The sequence below is a fragment of the Ceratotherium simum genome, chromosome 24 (assembly GCF_057802395.1).
Source record: "Ceratotherium simum simum isolate JZ-2026a chromosome 24, ASM5780239v1, whole genome shotgun sequence".
Classification (NCBI taxonomy): domain Eukaryota; kingdom Metazoa; phylum Chordata; class Mammalia; order Perissodactyla; family Rhinocerotidae; genus Ceratotherium; species Ceratotherium simum.
In genome coordinates, this window is record NC_141923.1 from 12,441,527 (window position 1) to 12,463,622 (window position 22,096).

The 22,096-nt window shown below is 37.6% G+C and overlaps 1 protein-coding gene across 1 annotated transcript in view; it reads right to left on the minus strand.

The window, feature by feature from the left end:
• UNC79 (unc-79 subunit of NALCN channel complex) overlaps positions 1-10,169 on the minus strand; it is a 231,192-nt gene extending 221,023 nt beyond the window's left edge. The window contains exon 1 of the mRNA XM_087448020.1: positions 10,111-10,169. Within this exon, the coding sequence (XP_087304146.1) occupies positions 10,111-10,132 (22 nt within the window). The 5' untranslated portion in view covers positions 10,133-10,169. The remainder of the gene's footprint in view (positions 1-10,110) is intronic.
• Positions 10,170-22,096: the final 11,927 nt, after the last annotated feature.

Here is a 22,096-nt window from a genome sequence, read left to right on the forward strand (position 1 = left end):
CCAGTCTTCCTCAGAAAAAAGAGGAGGATTGGCAGATGTTAGCTCAGGGCTGATCTTCCTCACAAAAATAAATAAATAAATAAATAAATAAATAAATAAATAAATAAATCTAAAATTGGTTCCTTAGAAAAGAAATCAACAAAATAGACAAACCACTAACTAACTTAGTCAACAAAAAAGGGGTTGAGGGAAGAAAACACAAATATACAACATTAGAAATGACAATGAGAAAATAAACATCAAAACGGGAAATTTTAAAATTTCTAAAAGACTCTTTTGTATAATTCTATGCAAACAAATTTGAAAACTTAGATGAAATGAAAAATGTTTTAGAGAAATAAAACTTACCAAAATTGACCCCAGTAGAAACAGAAAGTCTAAATAGAACAAGAGCCAAAACAGGGGAAATTCTAAAATTTCTAAAAGACTCTTTTGTATAATTCTATGAAAACAAATTTGAAAACTTAGATGAAATGAAAAATGTTTTAGAGAAATAAAACTTACCAAAATTGACCCCAGTAGAAACAGAAAGTCTAAAGAGAACAAGGGTCATAGAGGAAATAGAGAAAGAAGTTAAAGAGTTCCACTACAATAAAGCACCAGGGCAGATGGTTTCACAGGGGAAACCTAACAAACTTTTAAAGATCAGATAACCTCAATGTTACTTTAATTATTCCCCAGCATAGAAAAAGAAAAAAAACTTCCAAACTCATTTTATGTAGTGAGTATAACATTGTTCCCAGATTCTAACTAGAATTTCTCCCCACCTTCCCAAAAAAAACCCATGGACCAATCTAACTTATAAATATCAATGCAAAAATTATTAAATAAAATATGAAAAATCCAATCCAGCATATTAATAAAGTTAAGAGAAGAAGTTATATGGTCTCCATAGATACAGAAAATGAACTTGACAAAATTGAACACCATTGAGATTTTTTTTTAAAGATTCAATAAAATAAGAATTGATGGATACTTCCTTAGTATATTACCTCAGCCTGAAAGAATATCTTACTTAATAGAGAAATACTAGAGGCTTGCCTACTAAAATTAAAAACAAGACAAGATTATTCATTCTCTATGCTATATTTAACTTTGTGTTGGAGACATTTGCCAATGCAATTAGAAAAGAGAAAGCAATTAGAGATATAAAATTGGATAGAAAAGAAAGGATAAAACTATTTTCTATTTGCAGATTATATAATTATATATCTTGAAAACCCAAAGAATAGATGGAAAAACAACAAAAAGAAAATAATTTAGTAAAGTAAGGTTATAAAATTAGCATATAAAAGTCAACAGCCTTCATATATAAAAATAAAAATATAGAAAAAAAGGCAGTCCCCAATTATGATAGGAAAAAAAGATGGATGAATATACTAAGCATAAGCTTAACAAGGAATTCCAAAAGCACCCCTGGAAAGGCACAAAAAGACTTGAATAAATGGGCAACACACCATATTCTTAGATAGTAAGATTCAATATCCTAAAGATGTCAGTTCTCCCTAAGTTATTTTATAAACTTAATGTGATACTCATAAAAATACCAACAGGCTTTTTTCTGGAGCTATGCAACTTGATTATAAAATTATTTTGGAAGAATGAAAAAGAATAGCGAAAAAAAATCTGGAAAATAAGAACAATGTTGAATAGGGGGAAGGGAATTCTAACAAAATTCTCTACAAAAATTTTAGCCTACAGTAAAAAAAAAAAAAAAAAGAGCAATAATGGTCATAAGGAGCAAGTATTAGCTCTCCCTGAATAAGTCATGCCAAGCTCACTTCAATTTCCTATTTCTTTTAGGGATCTAGACAGAGAGTATCAAAGGAAAACTGAAGATAGAGTATATACATCTCAGCAAAGTGTGATGCCCTTGGGGACTCAACCAGAAGCTCCCCCAGAGGCTGGTATAGAGCCTGACATATTGTAGACATCCAATAAATATTTGTTGAATAAGAGAATGGACAAGTTGATGAAATACGGATTGGGTAGTACCACAATAGGAGGGATCTGTAGTTGATGAAACTGTCATATCTAAAATGTATTGATTAATGGCTCAAAGGCAACCTGAAACATTTTTATTTGGGGTATTTCATACGGGAATGCATATTATTTTGGCACTTGACGCAAAACTAATGGAAGAATGGTTAATATGTTGAACGATAAAATCAGGCATAACAATGAACTGACACTAATAGGAAAAAATTTAATAGAGTTTGTAGTGGGTTGAATCACATCCCCCAAAAAGATATATTCAAGTCCTAACCCCTGGTACCCATGAATGTAGCCTTATTTGGAAATAGGGTCTTTGCAGATGTAATCAAGTTAAGATGAGGTCATACGGGATTAGGGTGGGCCCTAAATTCAATGACTGGTGTACTTAAAAGAGAAAGGAAAGGGAGATTTGGGTACAGAGACACAGAGGAGACACAGGCTATGTGAAGATGGAGGCAGAGACTGGAGTGATGCAGTACAAGCCAAAGAACACCAAAGATTCCCAGCAACCACCAGAAGCTAGGAGAGAGGCAGGGAGGGATTCTTCCCTAGAGCCTGCAGAGGCAACACAGCCCTGCCCACACCTTGATTTTGGAACTCCCAGCCTCCAGAACTGTGAGACAATAAACTTCTTTTGTTTTAATCCACCCAGTTTGTGGTAATTTGTTACAGCAGCCCTAGAAAACTAACAGAGAGTTAATCAAAGCTCTATATCTTTCTACTGAACAGATAGAGGATGAAGGAAAACAGGCTTAACAGGTATTCCTATGGATAAGTTCTATCAGTTTCAGTGGACCAGCAGCTTAACATGATAATACAAAGAGCTAAAGGAATCTTTACATTTTGAAATGTAGATTCCTGTACTCTGCACTAGCAAGCCTACATATAAGGTATTGAGTCCTTTTACAAGTGCCACATTTAAAGGAGGACATGAGGAGGACCTGGAATGCATTTTAAAATGTGATGTAAAAAGGAAAGTGTCTCAAAATTGTCATGTTATCATCCAACATTTGTGAGCAACTACTCTACATATATAGTATATAGTCTAACATCTAGGAAGGGCTCAGCCAACTCCCAAAGAGGTGGAGCTTTAACATGGGTCAAAGGTGATGGGAAGTTACTGAAGGGTTTTAAAGAAGAGAATGACATGATACCCCTGTATTTCAGATAGATCACTAAGTGGACTACGTGAGGACAGATTTGATGGGGACAAAAGCAGACACAGGAGATAAATTAAAAGGCTCTTATAATAGAGACGATAAATTCCCTAATTAGGATGGTGACGGTAAGAATAAAAAGGCAGTGAGGTCTCTGAGGAATATTTAAGACATTAAACCAGAGTAATAAAACAATAACACTTGACTCTCAAAACTATTATGAGAATGAATTAAGCTAATATATGTCCAAGTGCTTAACATATAGTAGACATAAACAATAGATATCTAAACTCTCCTTCCCGGAGATCTTAAGACTCAAATACACATAACCCTGACATGCTAAATTGCTTACATGATTGTGAGTTATCATCCATTTCCACTTCTAAGGCAAGTTTATTTCTTCTTAAAATAAAAATAACATTATATATATATAAATGTATATGTGTCTACACACATATGTGCATATATATATATGCATAAATATATGTGTCTACACACATACACACACACATACATCCTTTCAGTTTTGTTCTAGTATCAGACCAAGTTTCTGAGACCAATGAAGATGAAAGATACCCGGAAATGCTGAATACCCCTCTCCAGTTTCAATCCCACATCAAATATTAAATCAGACTCACATGATAAACTGTACGCTGTTTAGGAGCATGGTTCTTGAAAGGTCCAAAAGGAGAGAAAAACAAGACAGAAATAGAACGTGGATTGAAAAACGTTAAAAATTCTAAATGAAAGAGTTGACCTTTCACACTATAGAAAGCTAGCTTACTGATAAGAATACATTTTTGCTTAATATACTTTTTGATGCAATAAACATTTCATTTTCTAAGTCAATATATGTGTTCACTTATGCAGAGCTACCCATATCTTTTCATAATATAAGAAATAAATGCATATGAATTTCCAACACAATAATACTGTAAAACAAAAATCCCAACTTAAAGCCTATTTATTGGTTGAGTAATCAATACATAAAATTTGAACAGATGTGCTGTCAAAGGACCCCAGTCAAACTACAGCATGAAGTGTCCCTGACTTCAGATGTATTGTCACTTTATCTTAAGAAAAACTGTTGGCTGTGTGCTAAGATTATCTACCAATTAAGAATCATAATCATTACGCTGAATATAGTAATAGAAAATTTTAATGAATGAGAATGAACCAGAAACACAATGAACATTCAGGAAAAGTATAACTTGTTATACAAATACTATAAAATTTGATTTAGCAAATATGTTTTAAGTACTTTTGACAACTGTATTTTTATTTACCTGTAGATCCATTTGAAAAACATGTGAACATTTTACAGAATGCAGAACTTCACATTAATGAAAATGTGAAATCTTCAAATTAATGGGGCCAGTCCCGTGGCTTAGTGGTTAAGTGGGCGCGCTCCGCTGCTGGCGGCCCAGGGTTCGGACCCTGGGCACGCACCGAGGCACCGCTTCTCCGGCCATGCTGAGGCCGCGTCCCACATACAGCAACTAGAAGGATGTGCAACTATGACATACAACTATCTACTGGGGCTTTGGGGGAAAAAAATAAAAATAAATAAATAAACAACTAAAAATAAAAATAAAATAAAAAAATAAAATTAATGACAGCCAAAAACTGAATTATGTAATCTGTCTTTATAAAAGACATTTAATTAACCCTCAATCATGTTTACTTATTTAAGAAACAGTTGTTTGTGCAAACACTGTGCACTAGACAATGGTTTGCATGCTGGAGACACAGAGATGAACATAACAACAGTCTACACACAAACCAAGGCAACGAACAAGAAAACTAATTATTGCAACACAGTGTGAGCACACAAGTGGGGCATACAGAGGAAGAGAGGCAATCACGCAGGACTTCCAAGCAAAATACTGAACAATAAGTAAGCATTAGAAAGGCAAAGAAGAGGGCCACGGAGAGAAAGAAAGCACTTCAGGCAAAAAGAACATGTGCATTGGAGGAACTGAAAAAAACAGTCCAAGGTAACTAGATTAACGAGTTAGGGCAGGGATTTAGTTGGATGGGCTACAATCAACACAGCTTGGTGATTTGCTGAATAGTAATGGTAGAGAAGATGCACAATTTTTTGACTTGGGTGAATGGGTAGATGGTAGTGCCATTCACTGAAATGAGTACATAAAAAGAAGTACAAGTGTGGGACAGAAGACAACGAGTTTGGGTTTGAGATGCCTCTATCTCACAGATAGAGACAGAGGCCTATAGTTCTAGATATGTTTAGACTAGAAAACATGTATTTGAGTGTCATCCACATAGAGGTGATAACTGATACCATGAGAGAGAATGACAACACGAGTCTGTGGGATTTAAAAAAAAAAAAAAGAAAAAAGAAGACTAATGACAGAATCCTGTTTTTAAATGTAGGGAAAAGAATGTAGCGAAAAGGAAAAATTCTGAGTAGGAACAGCCAGAAAAGAAGAAAAGGAGAATTTAAATAAGGAATGTGGCAACTAGTGTCAAATCATGCAGAGAAATCAGGTAAGATAAGAGCTAAAAACCATGTGCTCTTTTTGCTACCACAAATATGATGAATAGCCATACTCTAATTTCTGCATATATGAGTAAAACTAGAGTTTCCTCTATAAGAAGTTAGCAATGTTGTTGTGCAAAGATTTCTAAATGACTACAGGTTGCAGTGCTATTCAAAGGAGTACTTTTCTATTTCAGTAATATTACCTAATAATGTACATAAAAATAAATAAAACCATCTATTGATTTCTTCAAGCATGGCCCTTAAATATGCAGGGGAGAGGGGCAAGTTCAACTTCAAATCATAGTGCTAATTAGCTATACTCTTAAAAGAGTTTGTTTTTGATGTAATCAAAAAGGTTTTTAGTTACTAAGATAAAGATGTTGAGAAGGGTAAATACATTAAAAATGGCACACATTCATATTTCTATAATTAGCTATTTTGAGCTTATGCCCAAATTATTAGCAGGTTAATTTCCAAATTTGACAAACATTTTGATGGATATTTACATAAGTGATTTATGTTTACCAGCTGCTACACTGTCATCATAATATGAAAGGTGATGGATAGGCAGTTCATGCCCTAGAAATGTTCTGTTTGGGTGAGCAGCAAGTTCCTTGATAGATATACCAAATCAAGGAACTGTCATGCAGGGATCTCCTCTCACCCAAAACGGGTTAGGCTGATTGCTGTAGAGGAGACCTGGAGACAAGGAAAGGAGAATAACAAATAGTCCAATAGCCCATGTCCCATTTAAACAATATCGTGGCTACTATTTTTTCTGCTACACTCTGGGAGGCTAGATCCAAACTTTATAATTATCCTCATTTTAGCAGCAAGCACAAGTTTTTATACTTGATGATGATGATGATGATAATGGCTAACATTTATTAACTCCTCATTATGTGCCAGGATTCTGTGCTAAGCACTTTTCGTAGATCACCTTATTTAATCTTCACAACTACGAATATCCCCATTTTATAAATAATGCAGTCGAGGCTTAGAGAGGTTGAGTTAACTTGTCCAAGGTCACAGAGATTGCAAGAAGCAGAGCCAGGATTCAAACCCACACAGCAGTCTGCTTCTAGAAACCCAACTCAACATCTAGTGTTATCAAAAGCAAGCTTCTTTTGAAAGAGCACACCCAAAGTACTCCAATTTTAACTCTTAGAAAACAGAAAAAGCTGGCGGAGACTTCTCTTTCTCCTCTTTGAAATCCCAAAGAAAAGAACTATAAATTCTTATTTTTATCATTCCAGATTCTATATCAGCTACATAAACACTTTCACTACAGTGAACTTTGACTGTAAGAAAAAGAAGCATATGGAGGAAAAAAATTTTAACTCTTGTGCAATCGCCTGAGAAATTGCTAGGAAGCTTTCACCTTCTGTTATGATGTTCTGCACATAGCACAGGATACAGAGCGAATGTATAAAATCAGGCTCCCAGGCTAGCAAAAACTAGCCTCTCTTTCATCATTATTACTTATTAATTTTCAAAAATGCCACTTCATAAAAATAAAATCATCTTTAACATATCTGTGATACATTTCAAAAGTAAATCACATAATCCATTTGGGTTGAAATGCAGATACTTCCCCTTGCTGTATCAACCAAACAATTCCACTTCCTGTACCAGTGAAACCTTACCTACATCAAGAGGCCTCAGGAAGAAGAGTAATAAAAATGATATTTTGACATTATATAACCTAATTCTCTCCCTTGGTCCTTAGGAAAGTGGTAACTGTGCACACTCCTGAATGCAGAGGAGAGAATGAACTCTCATTTTCTTCCATTCTGGTGGTCTTCACATCCAGTAGAAAAGAAACAGCTCTTGGCCCTCCCTTCTCTTTCTCCTTCCCCCTAGCCATGTTCCTACCAAGGATAAAATACCACAGATCTTTTTTATTAAAAAGTATTCACCCTTCATGAACATCAACTACGCAGCCTTTCATGTGTTTGCTTTATTTTCAGGTATATAATGTGCACTAGAGTATCAACCCATTCATGTTAGTGCATGTTAGGAGAGAAAGAAAAGAGACTCTTAACTTCCCTTCACTCTAAATAAAGATACCTAAAAATACCCAAAGCATCATTAGCCTTTTCACAGCCTACCCCCAGTCACCTCCTTTGCCCTCCAAAACCCTTAGGACTAAACAAAGATACCTGCTACTATTATTCCTTACTTCATAGATGGAAACTCTGAGGCACAAAACTATTAAGTTAATTGCCCAGTGTCTCACTGTTAATCAGAAGGGCATGCAAACTAGAAGGATGTGCAGCTATGACACACAACTATCTACTGGGGCTTTGGGGGGAAAAATAAATAAATAAAATCTTAAAAAAAAAAAAAAAAAAGAAGGGCATGCAAAACTCAAATCCACATGTTCTAGCTTCAAATATGGTGTCCTTTCCATCATCAACAGATGAAAAAATCTGCTTTACAAACAATTTTAAAATAGCTACTTAACCACACACTACATGCACTACAGAACCAAGTCCATGTGTAGATTTCATTCATCCTGGCATTAACTGCCCAGGAAAGAGACCAGACAAAGCAGCCAGTGCATCTCAAAATATAAAAAGGAGAGAAAACACAGGAAAAGAACAGTAATACTCACAGGCTTTAGCCTGAAATTATTTATGTAACATATAACTATAAAATCAAAAGATAGGTGGTGGTTTTTTTTAACAATTGTACTATAATAAAACATTCAAGGGTATGATATCCTCAAGTGGCAAGTTCTACACCAACTCCAACTATGTTACCATTACTCAAAACATAATGCATCCAATTTTTTTGAAAGTCTCAATAGAAGTAAATTTATCTTTGAGGTTTAGATTTAACTTTTAGAAACAGGCAAAAGAAGTCACAAAAGAACTTCCTATTTAGAAGAGATGGACTATTAAGTGGGACATAATTGTCAGTATCATAACCATCATTTGTTGAGTACTTGCTATGTGCTGGGCTCACTACTCAATCTTTTGTGTGTGTTCTCTCATTTATAATCACAACAACCCCATCAGCATTATTACCCCAGGTTTACAAATGAGGAAATCAAGTTCAGAGAAGTCAATTATCTTGCCCAAGGTCAAACGGTAAATGGCAGAACTAGAACTCAAACTCAGGTGTTCCAGATTCCAAAAAACATTGTAAAGAGATACAAGCACTGGATGGTAGGTGGGCATAGACAATCTCTAATGAACCATCAATCTGGGAATTCCATGAGTCTTCAGTTCCTTTAATCTATCTGGTGAATAAGTGACACACTGCATTTTATTATATACAAGCTATTGTCCCAAAATAACGAGACTACTGTTTTGGGTGTCTCACAGAATGGCCTTTATAGCCATTCCAAAGAAGAATTACAAAGACTGTTAAGTAGTGACAGCATTATCAACATAACTGTGTACTCCTCTGAAAGAAACAAGAGTCAATTAGATGAATACGTTCTGGAATATTTGTTAAAAATTCAAACTCGTTGCTTAATAAAAACATCTTTTATTTACAATCATAAGTTTAAGTTCCTGAATCTCTCAAGTGCACTCAGGAAAAGGTTTCACATTAATCAACCTACCAAGTACATTCGAAGGCCTACTAATGCACACTGCAATAAGAGAGGCTACAGGGAGTGTATCAGAAACTTCCTCTGTCCACAAGGAGTTAGCAGATTGTTTCCAACCAAACACACAGTCAATCATTACTGGGACATCCAAAATCCTCCTACTATTTGTTATAGTTTGTGTGAGCTGCCCTACAAAGGAAATCTCTTTGGAAAAATAATTAGATCATTTTCCCAGAGCCCCTTTCACTTTCTTGCAAGCACCGACTCCTGCTTTAACCTATGCTTGTGCTTAGTTTAGCAATGGTGTTGGTATTCCTGAGTTGATTTTCCTCACCCTTAATCCAGAATTCTGCCTGGCCCCGGGCTCCCTCCCCCTTCTCTCCCTTCTCTCCTCTCCAACCCGAAGTGCAAACTGCAGACTCAAACTCCCCTATGGCTCCAGCACCGAGAACTGGGCATGCTCAGAAGGCTCAGTGCAACCAGGCAGGCTTTGGTTGCACTGACAGTTCCCCGCCCCTGATTTGCCGCTGCCCCCCCTTCCCCCACTCCAACAAGAGATACTGAAATGTTTACCTGAAAGATACGAGGCCTCTTTTTCCCGAGAATGACCCCATTTTAATTTCATTTCGCAGGGTCTTCCAGTCTTGCGAAACCCCACCACAAGCCCAAGCAAGACTGCATTTTTTTCCAGCACCGGGGACAGCGCCGCGTTGCCGTTACCGTCCACCCTCCCCCCCTTCTCTTCCACCCCTCACCCCCCACCCCCCCCAACCTCAGCCCCCCCCCCCGCACCAGCACGATGCCAAGGTCTCCCGGCAGCCGCAAACGCCGCAACTGCAATAGCTCCCAGCCGGAGGCCGGGCCGGAACGCCGGGCCGGCTGCTACTTACACTGCTCCGCTTTGGTGGACATGGTGCTGTCCAGATGAAAAGGCTTTGCCCCAAAATCTGTGTCGTGTGAGCTCCCTCGCTCCGCCAGCGATGTTGCGAGGAAAAGAGCGCATACCCCCCACCCCCCACCCCCTCGCTTTCCCCCTCCCTTAGGCCCGTGTCGCTACCATTCGGACAAAACGCACATCAAATTGCAGAATTCGGTCCCGGAAGGTTAGGAAATCGCCCCCGGAGAAATGGGTGGGATTTAATAGGCGGCCAAAGGCTTCCTGTCCGTCCCCTCCTGGAGCTGCCCGCGTTGATGTGGGCGGGGAGACCGAAAGGAGAGAGCAAGCTGCGGCTCCTGGTGAAATGGGAAAATGGGCTCGACCGGGGGAGGAGTATTTCCATTCATAAGGCGCACGGAGGGGACGGGTGTTTCCCAGAGAAAAGCCTCTTAAAGTGCCGGAGTCCCCGACCATTTGGATCTCCCATTGGCGTTCTCCGGGCCTGTAAATCCTGCTCCCGTAGCAGCCCCTGGTGCCTCAACGGGGTGACCGGAGAGGGACACAGGTGCGTCCCACGCTTCGTCTCAACCACTGGGAGGAAGGAGGAGGGGGCGGATCCGGGGCGGGCTGGAGACAGCCGGGGCCGGAGGGCGGCGAGGATGCTCCTGAGGACCGCGAGGAAGGAAATGCAGAAGTAACCCTCAGCATGGCTTCCCGGCGTGCTGCGGTCCGTGCCCTCTGCCTCCCCTCTCTGATGGGCTCTCCTGCTGATGATTAAGAAGGGAGGTCCCACTGCCAGGGGGCTGTGAGAAGGCTTTAGAAGTTGGGGCTAGGGAAGGAGGAGATTTCCACGGATGGCTAAGCTGGAAGGGCCATAGAAAAAAAAAAATGCAAGATTGGAGACAGGAAGAACCCAGGTGTGCTCCCTAGCAACCCACTCAGGCTGGAGACGGGCACGCTGGGAAGCCCCTCTGCTGGGAAACCAAACGAAGCTAATAGAAAAGGACGGCAGCGGAAAAGGGCGTCATGCATACTAATAGGAAGATACTTAATCAACTACAGAGCTGAGAGACATTCTGAGCCTGGACTTGGAGTCAGGAAGAACCAGATTCAGGAAGAACCAGATTCCAGACTCAGTTTTACCACTTACTGATTCTGGGACCAATCTTTTAATCTCCCTAAGCCTTCAGGTTCTTCATCTGTAAAATGGGAACTATAAAACCTGTTCTGTTACCTAAAGAGTTACTGGGCAGATCAAATGGTATAACGAATGTGCAAGTCCTTCTAAAATTAAAGTACCATACAATTGCCAACCGTTATGACCATTCTTAATTCAAATAGTTTAGTTTGTGAAAGCTGAGGAGCAAATGATCAAAGCATGTTGATTTAGCAAAAGCTACAGGAGCAGAAATGTAAGAGTTGACCAGTTATTTTCAATGCTGGTAACTGTGGTGACTAAATCAATGTTTTTCCATCTCACCAAAACAGAATAATCCTTATTTTAGGGAAAAGAATGTTAAATTGTATATGACATGTACAAAGTATTCAAAATAAATCTTTGACATTTAAAAACAAAATGTGAACAAATATCAAGAAAAGATGTTTCTGAGTAGCCCAAAAAAAGTCTACTGACAGCAAGGAAGCTGCCCATCATGATGCGCACAGTCACCAAGTTTCATGGTGAAAAGGTTCATAAAATGTTAATGATTTGGCTTTTTAGGATGTATACACGACTGGACTATGTCACCTCGCTGATTGACAGGTTGGTCTGGCTAATCAGGCTGATCATCCTATACCATTGTTTATTCCCAAAAACACATCCCAAAGAAAAGTTCCATTCTTTAGTCAAAGATAACGATGTAAAAGAATGATGCTGAAGAGTTAATTTGGGGTAGAAGTAAATTGGAATCATTCTGAAGGAAACATGAATATAATGTAAATTTCTGAGATGATAAACACTGTGTGATTTAAAAAAAGCTCAATAATTTATTCAAAAATTTCTGGCAGACTTCAGACTGATAAAGAAAACAATTGACTTTTTTTTTTTTTTAAAGTGATGTCTTGGATAATCCAGAAACAAAATAACAAAGTATGTGTTGGAAAACGACTCCCTTGACCTGCTTACTAATCCTGCTGTTTGTCATCAATTAAAATTCCTACTACCCCAGGGCCGCCGCTGTGGCTTGGTGGTTAAGTGCGCGCGCTGCGATGCTGGTGGCCCGGGTTCGGATCCCGGGTGCGCATCGAGGCACCACTTCTCCGTTCATCCTGAGGCCGAGTCCCGCATACAGCAACTAGAAGGATGTGCAGCTACGACATACAACTATCCACTGGGGCTTTGGGGGGAAAAAATAAAATAAATAAAATTAAAAAAAAAAAATTCCTACTACCCCATTGATAAAGTATAACGTTATTAAGGGATGTAGACTCAGGAGTTAGCTTGGGTTTGGATCCCAGTTCTGCCTCTTATGAGCTGTGTTTCTTGGGCAAGTTACTTCTCTATGTCTCAATTTCCTCACTTGTAAAATGCTCATCATAACATGGCTACCTCAAAATTATTGTCAGGAGTAAATGAGTATGCATAAAGAATCTAGAACAAACCCTGGCACGTTTTAAGTGACATGAGAATCTAGAATAATCCCTGGCACATATGAGCGTTTGCTGTTGTTAGCATTACTGCTCAAGCCACCCATGCACCCATTCCATTAAGGTTAGTTCTGACTGTTTGAAACCCTTCAAAGCCTGAAATCATCCATATGATTGATACTCTAATCATCAACCTAGGCTCTTACAACTTCAACCTTCTAACATGTCCATCAGGACAATTTGCTAACCTGGAGCATATCCATTATCCAGTTTCTCCATTCCAACAGATGGCCTGACTTACCACGTCAAAAAACAAATGTGAACTCCCTCACCTTTCCTTCTCTTTGTCTCCACCTATCTGTGTCAACCTTTGTCTCTTCCTTTCCTTCTATTGCAGTAGTGCTTCTCCTCATTGCCAGATGAAATGCCCTTTCTACTTAATCTATGCCTCTAATTATGAATGCTCCTATTAATTGTCTTCTCTCTTTCTAGCATTTTAAATCTCTATCTTTTTAATAGATTGTACCATTCTGCTCACAAACATGAATAAATTTTCCATCCTGGAAAAGCTACTATACCTGTCATCATATTGAATAAGTGGTCTCCATTTCTCCACCTACTGCCTCCATTTCCTCACCATACTGCCTATTATCACCTGCTTGCTGAAACAGGTTCTTTCAATAATCACTAATAATTTCCTAATAATCAATTATAATTATCTTATCTCTTGGTGACTAATTCCAGCATTTCAAATATCTCCCTACTCATTTTTGAAACTCACTCTTCCCTTAAGTTCTATGCTATAATGTTCTGAAAAATCTTCTCAAAACTTTTTGGTGCTTCTTTTGTTCAGTGAAGTATTTCCAATGGTATTACCCAGTGCCATCAGATCTTCATATTTTGTCATATTTGCATTAGATACTTCACTTTTAAGAAATAAAACATTTTAGATTCACTAGAAGCCCTCGTAAAACTTATCTAAATTTGTGGTTAATCAAGCCCACATATTTTTATACTTTTCATTTGTTCATTCAGCAAATACTTATTAAGTACCTATTATATGCCAAACACTGTTCAGCACTAGGGATACTGTAGTGAACAAAGAAGACACAAATCTCTGCCTTCAAGGACCTAATATTCTAAAAGGGAAGACAAACAAAAAAATTAAATAAGTAAAATATATAGTACATTAAGTACTGATAATTACAACAAAAGAAAAAATACTAAACCAGTGGGGCCAGCCCAGTGGCATAGTGGTTAAGTTTGCACACTCCGCTTCAGTGGCCCGGGGTTCACAGGTTTGGATCCTGGGCACGGACCTAGGCACTGCTCATCAGCCATGCTGCAGCAGCATCCCATATATAAAGTAGAGGAAGATTGGCACAGATGTTAGCTCAGCGATAATCTTCCTCAAGCAAAAAGAGGAGGATTGGCAACAGATGTTAGCTCAGGGCCAGTCTTCCTCACAAAAAAACTAAACCAGGGAAAAGGGATAGGAAATGTTGAAAGAGGTTGGAATTTTGGGTAGGGTAAGATTTTAGATAGGGTAGCTATATATACACTATATATATCTGTATCCAAAACAATATATATTGTTTCACATATTTTTTAACTTTATATAATTAATACCATACTATACATATCTGTTTGTTTTGTTTTGTTTTTTGTTTTTTGTTTTTTGTGAGGAAGCTCAGCTCTGAGCTAACATCCGATGCCAATCCTCCTCTTTTTTGCTGAAGAAGATTGGCCCTGGGCTAACATCTGTGCCCATCTTCCTCTACTTTATATGGGATGCTGCCACAGCATGGCCTGACAAGCGGTGTGTTGGTGCACACCCAGGATCTGAACCTGCAAACCCTGGGCCACCGAAGCAGAGCACGTGCACTTAACCACTGCACCACCAGGCTGCCCCCCCCACCTTTTTTTTTATTGCTGAGGAAGATTGGCCCTGAGCTAACATCCATGCCCATCTTCCTCTAGTTTATATGGGACACCACCACAGCATGGCCTGACAAGCAGTGCATCGGTGTGCGCCCGGGATCCAAACCTGTGAACCCCGGGCCGCAAAGCAGAATGCACGCACTTAACTGTGTGTGCCAACGGGCCAGCCCCATCTTTCTGAAACTTACACTTTTTACTCAACATCACATTTTTACTTAATCCTGTTGATACATATAGCACTAATTTATTCATCTTTACTGGTGTATAGTATTTCATTTTATAAACATCACACAATTTATTGACCTACTGTCTTGTTGATGAATATTTAGGTTATTTGCAATTTTCTCCTATTACAAAAGAAGTTACAATGATCATTCTTATACATGAGTACACATGCAAAAATTTCTCTAGGATATTCTCAACTTCAACTTTTACTAGATACTGCCAAATTCCTTACCAAAATGGTTGCATCAACTATGTTCCCTCCAGGTTCCACTTCCCGTATGGTCAAATAAATGACTGCTGGACCTACCCACTCAAAGATAATAACTACAAACTCTGGATAAAATACAAAAAAAAACTACCTGAAGGAGTTGGAGACTAACCAAAAGGAGGTAGATTCTGGAGAGGTGTCAACACCTGAAGAAGTGAATGGCACAAGAATATGAGTTTCCATTCTTTATGGCTTTTAGCCTAAGGGATGGCTTTAGTTGGTGACACACAGGGTGGCTAAAATTCCAGTAGTATACCCACAGCCTTTTTGGTCTGAATTACCAAAGCACATAGTTTAGAACAACCATATCTACTGGAAAGGGAAGAGAGAACCACTAGAAAGAGAGAGCCAGAGAGGAGGAAATGTAAATTATGTGTCTCTGTCTAAATCTCTAGCTGATCCCTAACCATACACGTGCAAGGCTATTGCAAATAACAATCCAGCTAGGAATAAAAGAACTAAACTCAGGTTTAAACTGCCACCCAGGAGTTAGTTTACAGTTTAAGTCAAATTAAATTAGTTATCTGCTAAAACGAAAGAATCAACACCTTTCAGAGAAAAATAATAAAATTCAGAGTCTTCACAGTATAACATTCACAATGTACAGAATACAATTCAAACTTACTTGACACAAAGAAATGTGACCTATTCTCAAGAAAAAAAGACAACCAATAGAAAAAAACTCAAAATAATCCAGAAGTTGGAATTAGCAAAGGATTTTAAAGTCTAATTCTGCTCAGTGAGGTCAAAGAAAATATGGTCATAATGAGTGAGAAAGTAGGAATGTCAGCAGAGAAATAGAAAGTATTTTTTAAAAGAGCCAACTAGAAATTTTAGAACATAAAAATGCAGTATTTTAAATTAAAAATTCACTGCATGGGCTGAATGGCAGAAAATAGATGAAATAGTCAGTAATCTTGAACATAAATCTGTGGAAATTGTCCAATCTGAAGAACAGAGGGGGAAAAAATTGGAATAAAATGAACAGAGCCTTGGGACCTGTGGGTCAATAGCAAAAGGTCTAACATATGTGCAATGTTAGTCACAGAAGGAAAAGATAGAACAGGCAGAAAAAAATTTTTAAAGAAATAATGACTGAAAAAATTCCAAATTTGATGAAATAAATTTTACAAATTCACAAAGCCCTGCAAAGCCCCTAGCAGGAGAAATACAAAGAAAATCACGTCCAGGCACATCTGATTTCAACTGTCAAAAACCAAAGATAATAAGGGAATCTTGGAAGAAACCAGAGAAAAATGACAAGTTACATGCAAGTGAATATCAATTCTATTAGCCTCTGACTTCTAATCAGAAATAATAGCGATCAGATCATAATGAATCAACATCTTTAAAGTGCTGAAAGGAAAAATAAAACTGTCAGTGCAGTATTCTATACCCAGCAAAAATATCCTTCAGAATGAAGACAAAATAAAAAGATTTCAGATAGAAAAAAACTAAGAGAATTTGTCACCAGCAGACTTACACTATAAGAAATGCTAAACAAAATTCTTCAGGCTAAGGGAAAATGATACCAGATGAAAACGCAGATGTTCTCCCAGGCTCTGGTTTGTTTTTTTCTCTTTGTTTACAGAGTCTTTATTGAACACAAGTTTTAAGATGTAAATTGTGGCCAAATTTATCAATGTTTTTCTTTATATTTTGTGCTTCTTATATTTCAAGAAATTCTTTTGTATTTCCAAGGTTGTAAAGATAGTCCCATATTTTATTCTAAAAGTTTTAAAGTTTTACTATTTACATTTAAGTGTTTATTACAAATTAAATTTATTTTTGTGTATAGTGTGAGGTAGGGTCTACTATTTCCCAAATGGATAAGTATCATCCTAAACCACTTATTTAATTCTTCCCTAACAATTTCTAATCCCATGCCAACTTTGTCATAAATCAAATTTTTATATATGCATAAGGCTGTTTGCCAACAGTTTTCTCCTTTTTGTCCATCTTACTTTAATAAAAAATTTTCTGTAATTCTCTTTTTCCCTCTGCTCATTTGAAAGATATATAGATTGTATTTCTAGTCTTTTACTGATTACTTTCACAGATTTTTAAATAAAATGCTTAACTATGAATTTTTCTAACAAACTCAAACTATTCAGTATTTCTATCCTCTTTGCAATTGAACGTGATTCCCCATTTTGTTATTGTTGTCTAGAGTTTCAGTTTGCCTTTAAAAATAAAACATCATTCATTTGATCAATAGTTAAGTAAGTTTACCAACATATTTTGTCAATTTCTATGCTCACAATTATTTCTTGTATACCATACCTTCCCTCTGGGTTTACTTTTCTGTTTTACTGAAATACAACCTTTATCATTTCTTTTCCAAAAAGTATGTAGCTATAGAACTCTCATATGCTGAAATGTTTCTCTTTTGCCCCACACTGTCATGTGGTATTGAGCTCAAAATCATTTTCCTCTCAACATTTTGAAGATATATTTCATTATTTTCTGGAATTCTTTGTCAATGAGGAGAAGTTTGCTGTCATTCTAATTGCCTTTTATTAAATAATCCATTTTCCCCCCTCTGGTAGCATTTAAGACATTATTTTGATCATCAATGTTCTGTGGATCCACTCTGATGTGTCTACATGTAGATTTATTTTATCCTGTTTAGTATTGAGAGTGTACTTTCTATCTGAGAAGTCATGACTTGTTTTTAATTCTGGAGGACTGCCTGCCATTTTCTCTTAAATATATCTTCTCTATCATCTCTTCCTTTTTCTTGTTGTGGAACTTCTATTTGATGTTTCATAATGTCCCATTCAATCCATATCTCTTAACTGCTTATTCATATTCATTATCTTTTCACCTCTCATGGTGCATTCTGAATGAATTCCTCAGAATTACCTTTTAATTCACTGATTTTCTTTGTGTTCAATCTGGTGCGTGTCCCAACTATTGAATTTTTTACTTCGATGATGTAAATATTTCATTTTCACATATCTAATTGTATAATTCATATCCACCTGTTCTCATTTCATGTACGCTTGATTTTTGTTCATAATTTTTTTCTTCTTTATGGATTTTATTCCTTCATTTAATCCTAAACATAGTTGTTTTAAGGTGTTTGACAGTTTTGCCCATAAAAAGTAATTTTATTTATATTGAATTCACATTATCATAATTTTTTTTCTTGGCCATGTTTCTCGTCATTAGATTTATCTGTGAAATCTTTGTTTGGATGTATCTTGCAGAAGAGGCTTTTGTTCTTATTTTTATTTTTTTCTCTCGTCTTTTTCTGTGTTCAACCCTCCCTATCTAGCAATTTGTGGTTTATTTGTTTTTGTTTGTTTGTTTGTTTCTACCTAACTCCCTGGACAGCCAGTCCTGAACCAGATCTTATACTAGCAGATAAGATCATTAAATAGAGATATCACAAATCCGATCACAAGTCATTAGGCAGTTTGATTCAGTTCAAGTCTCAAGACTATACCAATATCTTCCTAAATCTCTAGGCTTACAGTGTGCTCTAAGCTGTAGGTATCCCAAGCAGGAGCCAACAATTTTTCAGACTTTTTCTTGAGGTGGCATAGGGCTGGGGAAAACAAGAGACCTCAAGCAGTAAACGTGGTTCTAGTTTCTGTCTTACATGGAACATTTTAACCCCCATTACCCTCCAGGAGCTAAATCCAAAATACCATTGCCTGCTTTCAGCCTGGAGTCCAGCAGGCTTGTGACATCAACCCTACTCACAAATTTGCATTTCTGTTCAGTTTCTGATACAAATTGGTATTTATCTTGTTTTTTTTTTTTTTCTGGTAGGAAGATCGGCCCTGAGCTAACAACATCTGTTGCTAATCTTCCTCTTTTTGCTGAGGAAGATTAGCCCTGAGCTAACATCTGTGCCCATCCTCCTCTATTTTGTATATGGGATGCCACCACAAATGGCTTGATGAGCGGTGTGTAGGTATGCACCCAAGATCTGAACTTGCGAACCCCAAGCCGCCAAAGCAGAGTACGGGAACTTAACCACTACGCCACTGGGCTGGCCCCTATTTACCTTGTTTTGAGCTCAGCCATGTTTTATCTATCATTACTATGAGTTTGGGCCCAATGCATGAACATACTACCATCTTGGACAAGTAGTATCTGACTACTTCTCCATTGACCCCTCCTTCATCTTCTGCACCCTCCTCCCCAAAAATGTGAATTGTTTCTCAAAGCTTCAGCCTTGGAATTCTTATCTTTTGTCTAAATCTCTCTCTCCTTCAGATATATTATCTATTCCCATGCTTCAGTTACAACTTACACGTTGAAGACTCTCAAATCTTTAATTTTTTTTGTCCCAACCAGTCCACCAAGATTCAAGCTCATATTTTTAACTGTTTGATAGATGTTTACATTTGGATGTCCCATTAGAACCTTAAACTCAATATACGCAAGCTGTGCATTATTTTCCTATTCCCACCAACACCTCTGCCTGATTTTATTTCTCATAATGAGGCCATTATTCTCACTGTTACCCAGACTTGAAATCTCAATATTGTCTTATTCTACACTATGCTTCATCCACATAATCTAATCAGGCTTTGCTATGGACCGAGTTATTCCCCCCCCACCCCAAATTCATATGTTGAAGCCCTAACCCCCAATGTGATGGTACTGGGAGGTGGGGCCTTCCGGAGGTAATTAGGATTAGATGAGGCTATGAGGATGGGGCTCTCATGATGGGATTAGTGTCCTTATAAGAACTGGAAGAGAGACCAGAGCTCATTTTCTCTCTCCCCACCTCCGTAACGTGAGGACACAGTGAGAAGGTGGCCATCTTCAGCCCAGGACAAGAGCTTTCACCAGGGAACTGAATGGCCAGCACCTTAATCTTAGACTTCCCAGCCTCCAGAACTGTGAGAAATAAATTCCTGTTGTTTAAGCCATCTAGTCTATAGTATTCTATAGTATTAGCAGATTAATACAGGCTTCAAGTCCTGTCATTTCTCTTTCAAAATCTCCTTGAATTCAATTCTTTCCTTCCATATTTTTTGCCATAACACTAATTCATTTCTTCTTGATCTCACATATGAATGATTGAAACTCCTTCTGTCGTAGCTCCCCTAATGTTAATCTCACTCCACTCTAATCTATTCATCATGCTGCTTTCAGATTAATCATCCTAAAGTAGCACGTACCATGGATTCCAGTACCTATCCTATAGTCAGATTTATCCTGATTTCCTCATTATTAAGCCTTTATTCATGTCATTCCCTTTTCCTGGAATTCTTTTTCCTACATTCTCACCTTTTAAGACCCTACCTTTCTTCTGCTCAATTGCTACGTCTGCTATGAATTCTCATTCACTCAGGAGAAATTTCTCCCTCATCTGAACTCCCAGAATGCTCTGCCTCTACCATTCATATGGCGTTTTAACTGATAACATATTACATTTATCTACTTATTGTCAGTTCCTTGGGAACAGGGGTCATTTACACACCCACATCAAGCCTAAAAAGAAATATTGCCCACAAGAACAGTAAAAAGAATATAGCCTTTGAGATAAACTGTCATTCAAATCCTGGTTCTTCCACTGCTTGACCTTGGACATATTAAATTTCTCTAAGTATTAAACCTGTCAAATACTGTGCATGATACCCTCGCAGCTTCTTCTCAGGTAAATTGACCCAAAACACTCCCTGCTGAAGGAGTATAAGAAGTTCCCCCAAAAAAGATTCCCCCTCACAGAAATGTAAACCAAAAAAAAGAAAGAATCAGCCAGTTAGTCACGGGAAGAGAAGAGCACAGATATATAAATAGACAAGTAGGGATACCTGAATTAGGTCAATGATAGATCACCACAAAAAGACTCAGGGACTCTGCTTCTAAGGTCCCTAAAACTCCCAAGGACTCTGAATGACCTTCTCATTCCAGGCTCTGTCTCAGCCTGTCATGATTCCCATTCTTTCTGAGGCCTGATAATTCAGCTTTTCCCAGATAATCATTAAGAATAGCTGCTTTACTAAGAATAGCTGTGCACATACGCACACACATATTTCCTTTATTTACTATAATATTTGCACATCTAATACACAGGTGTGCAAATATTATTATACTATACTATTATTAACATGTTATGATATAATATATTATTATATTTTATATTCAAAACTGGAACCAGAATTCCTCTTTGGAGGTCAATTGTATTACTCTGGTAAATACACTGATAAGTGCTAGGGAAAAGAAGGTCCTATAGATTTTGGTGTGAAGAGAACTATTCTACCAAGGATAAAAGAAATTTTCCTGTAATTCCTGATAAATAGAGGGAAAAGAGAGGAAAAACGTAGACAGAAAAATGATAGAAGTCTATTCAGTGCTTGATGTGACTCTTTTCTGTCCTCCCTTGAATCTTCAACAAAGTTAGCTAAATAATAAAAGTCTTGGTGCAAGAGGATATCTTGTGGAAAGAAGAGTCTGCGCTTTGTGCCCAGGACTATATGAGGTAGGACCAAGATAATATCAGAGATGCAGGAATAGAAACTAACAAAAACATGATAAAATATGCCAAAGGAACTAGTAGATATCAAAGAAAGGCTGTATAACTGGGATTTGGCCCATTTATCCACATCTCTACTGCAAAGAAAGACCCCAGCTAACATCTGGGTTGCCCTCACAATAAACCCTCCACCATTTGTGGTGAATTTTGGTTCCACGGAAACAAAAGGGCCTAGCTAAAACACCAAATTCCTTGTAACTATAAAATGGAGTTAATGGTGACTACCTCAAGAGGTCAGATGCGAGGATTAAATTAAATATACAGGTACAGTGCTTAGCATGGTGCTTGGCACATATTAAGGGTCTAATAAAATTAGGCCCCCTTTATCCTCAAAAATAGTAAGAGATGAACAGAAGAAAAATGGCAAAAAAAAGAATGACTGTACAGAACAGACCTATCATTAATTCATGTTATCTGTTTTGAATAGTGCCTAGCAATCATTTCACATATTTTTTTGATTCCCTAATAGGCTTTCAT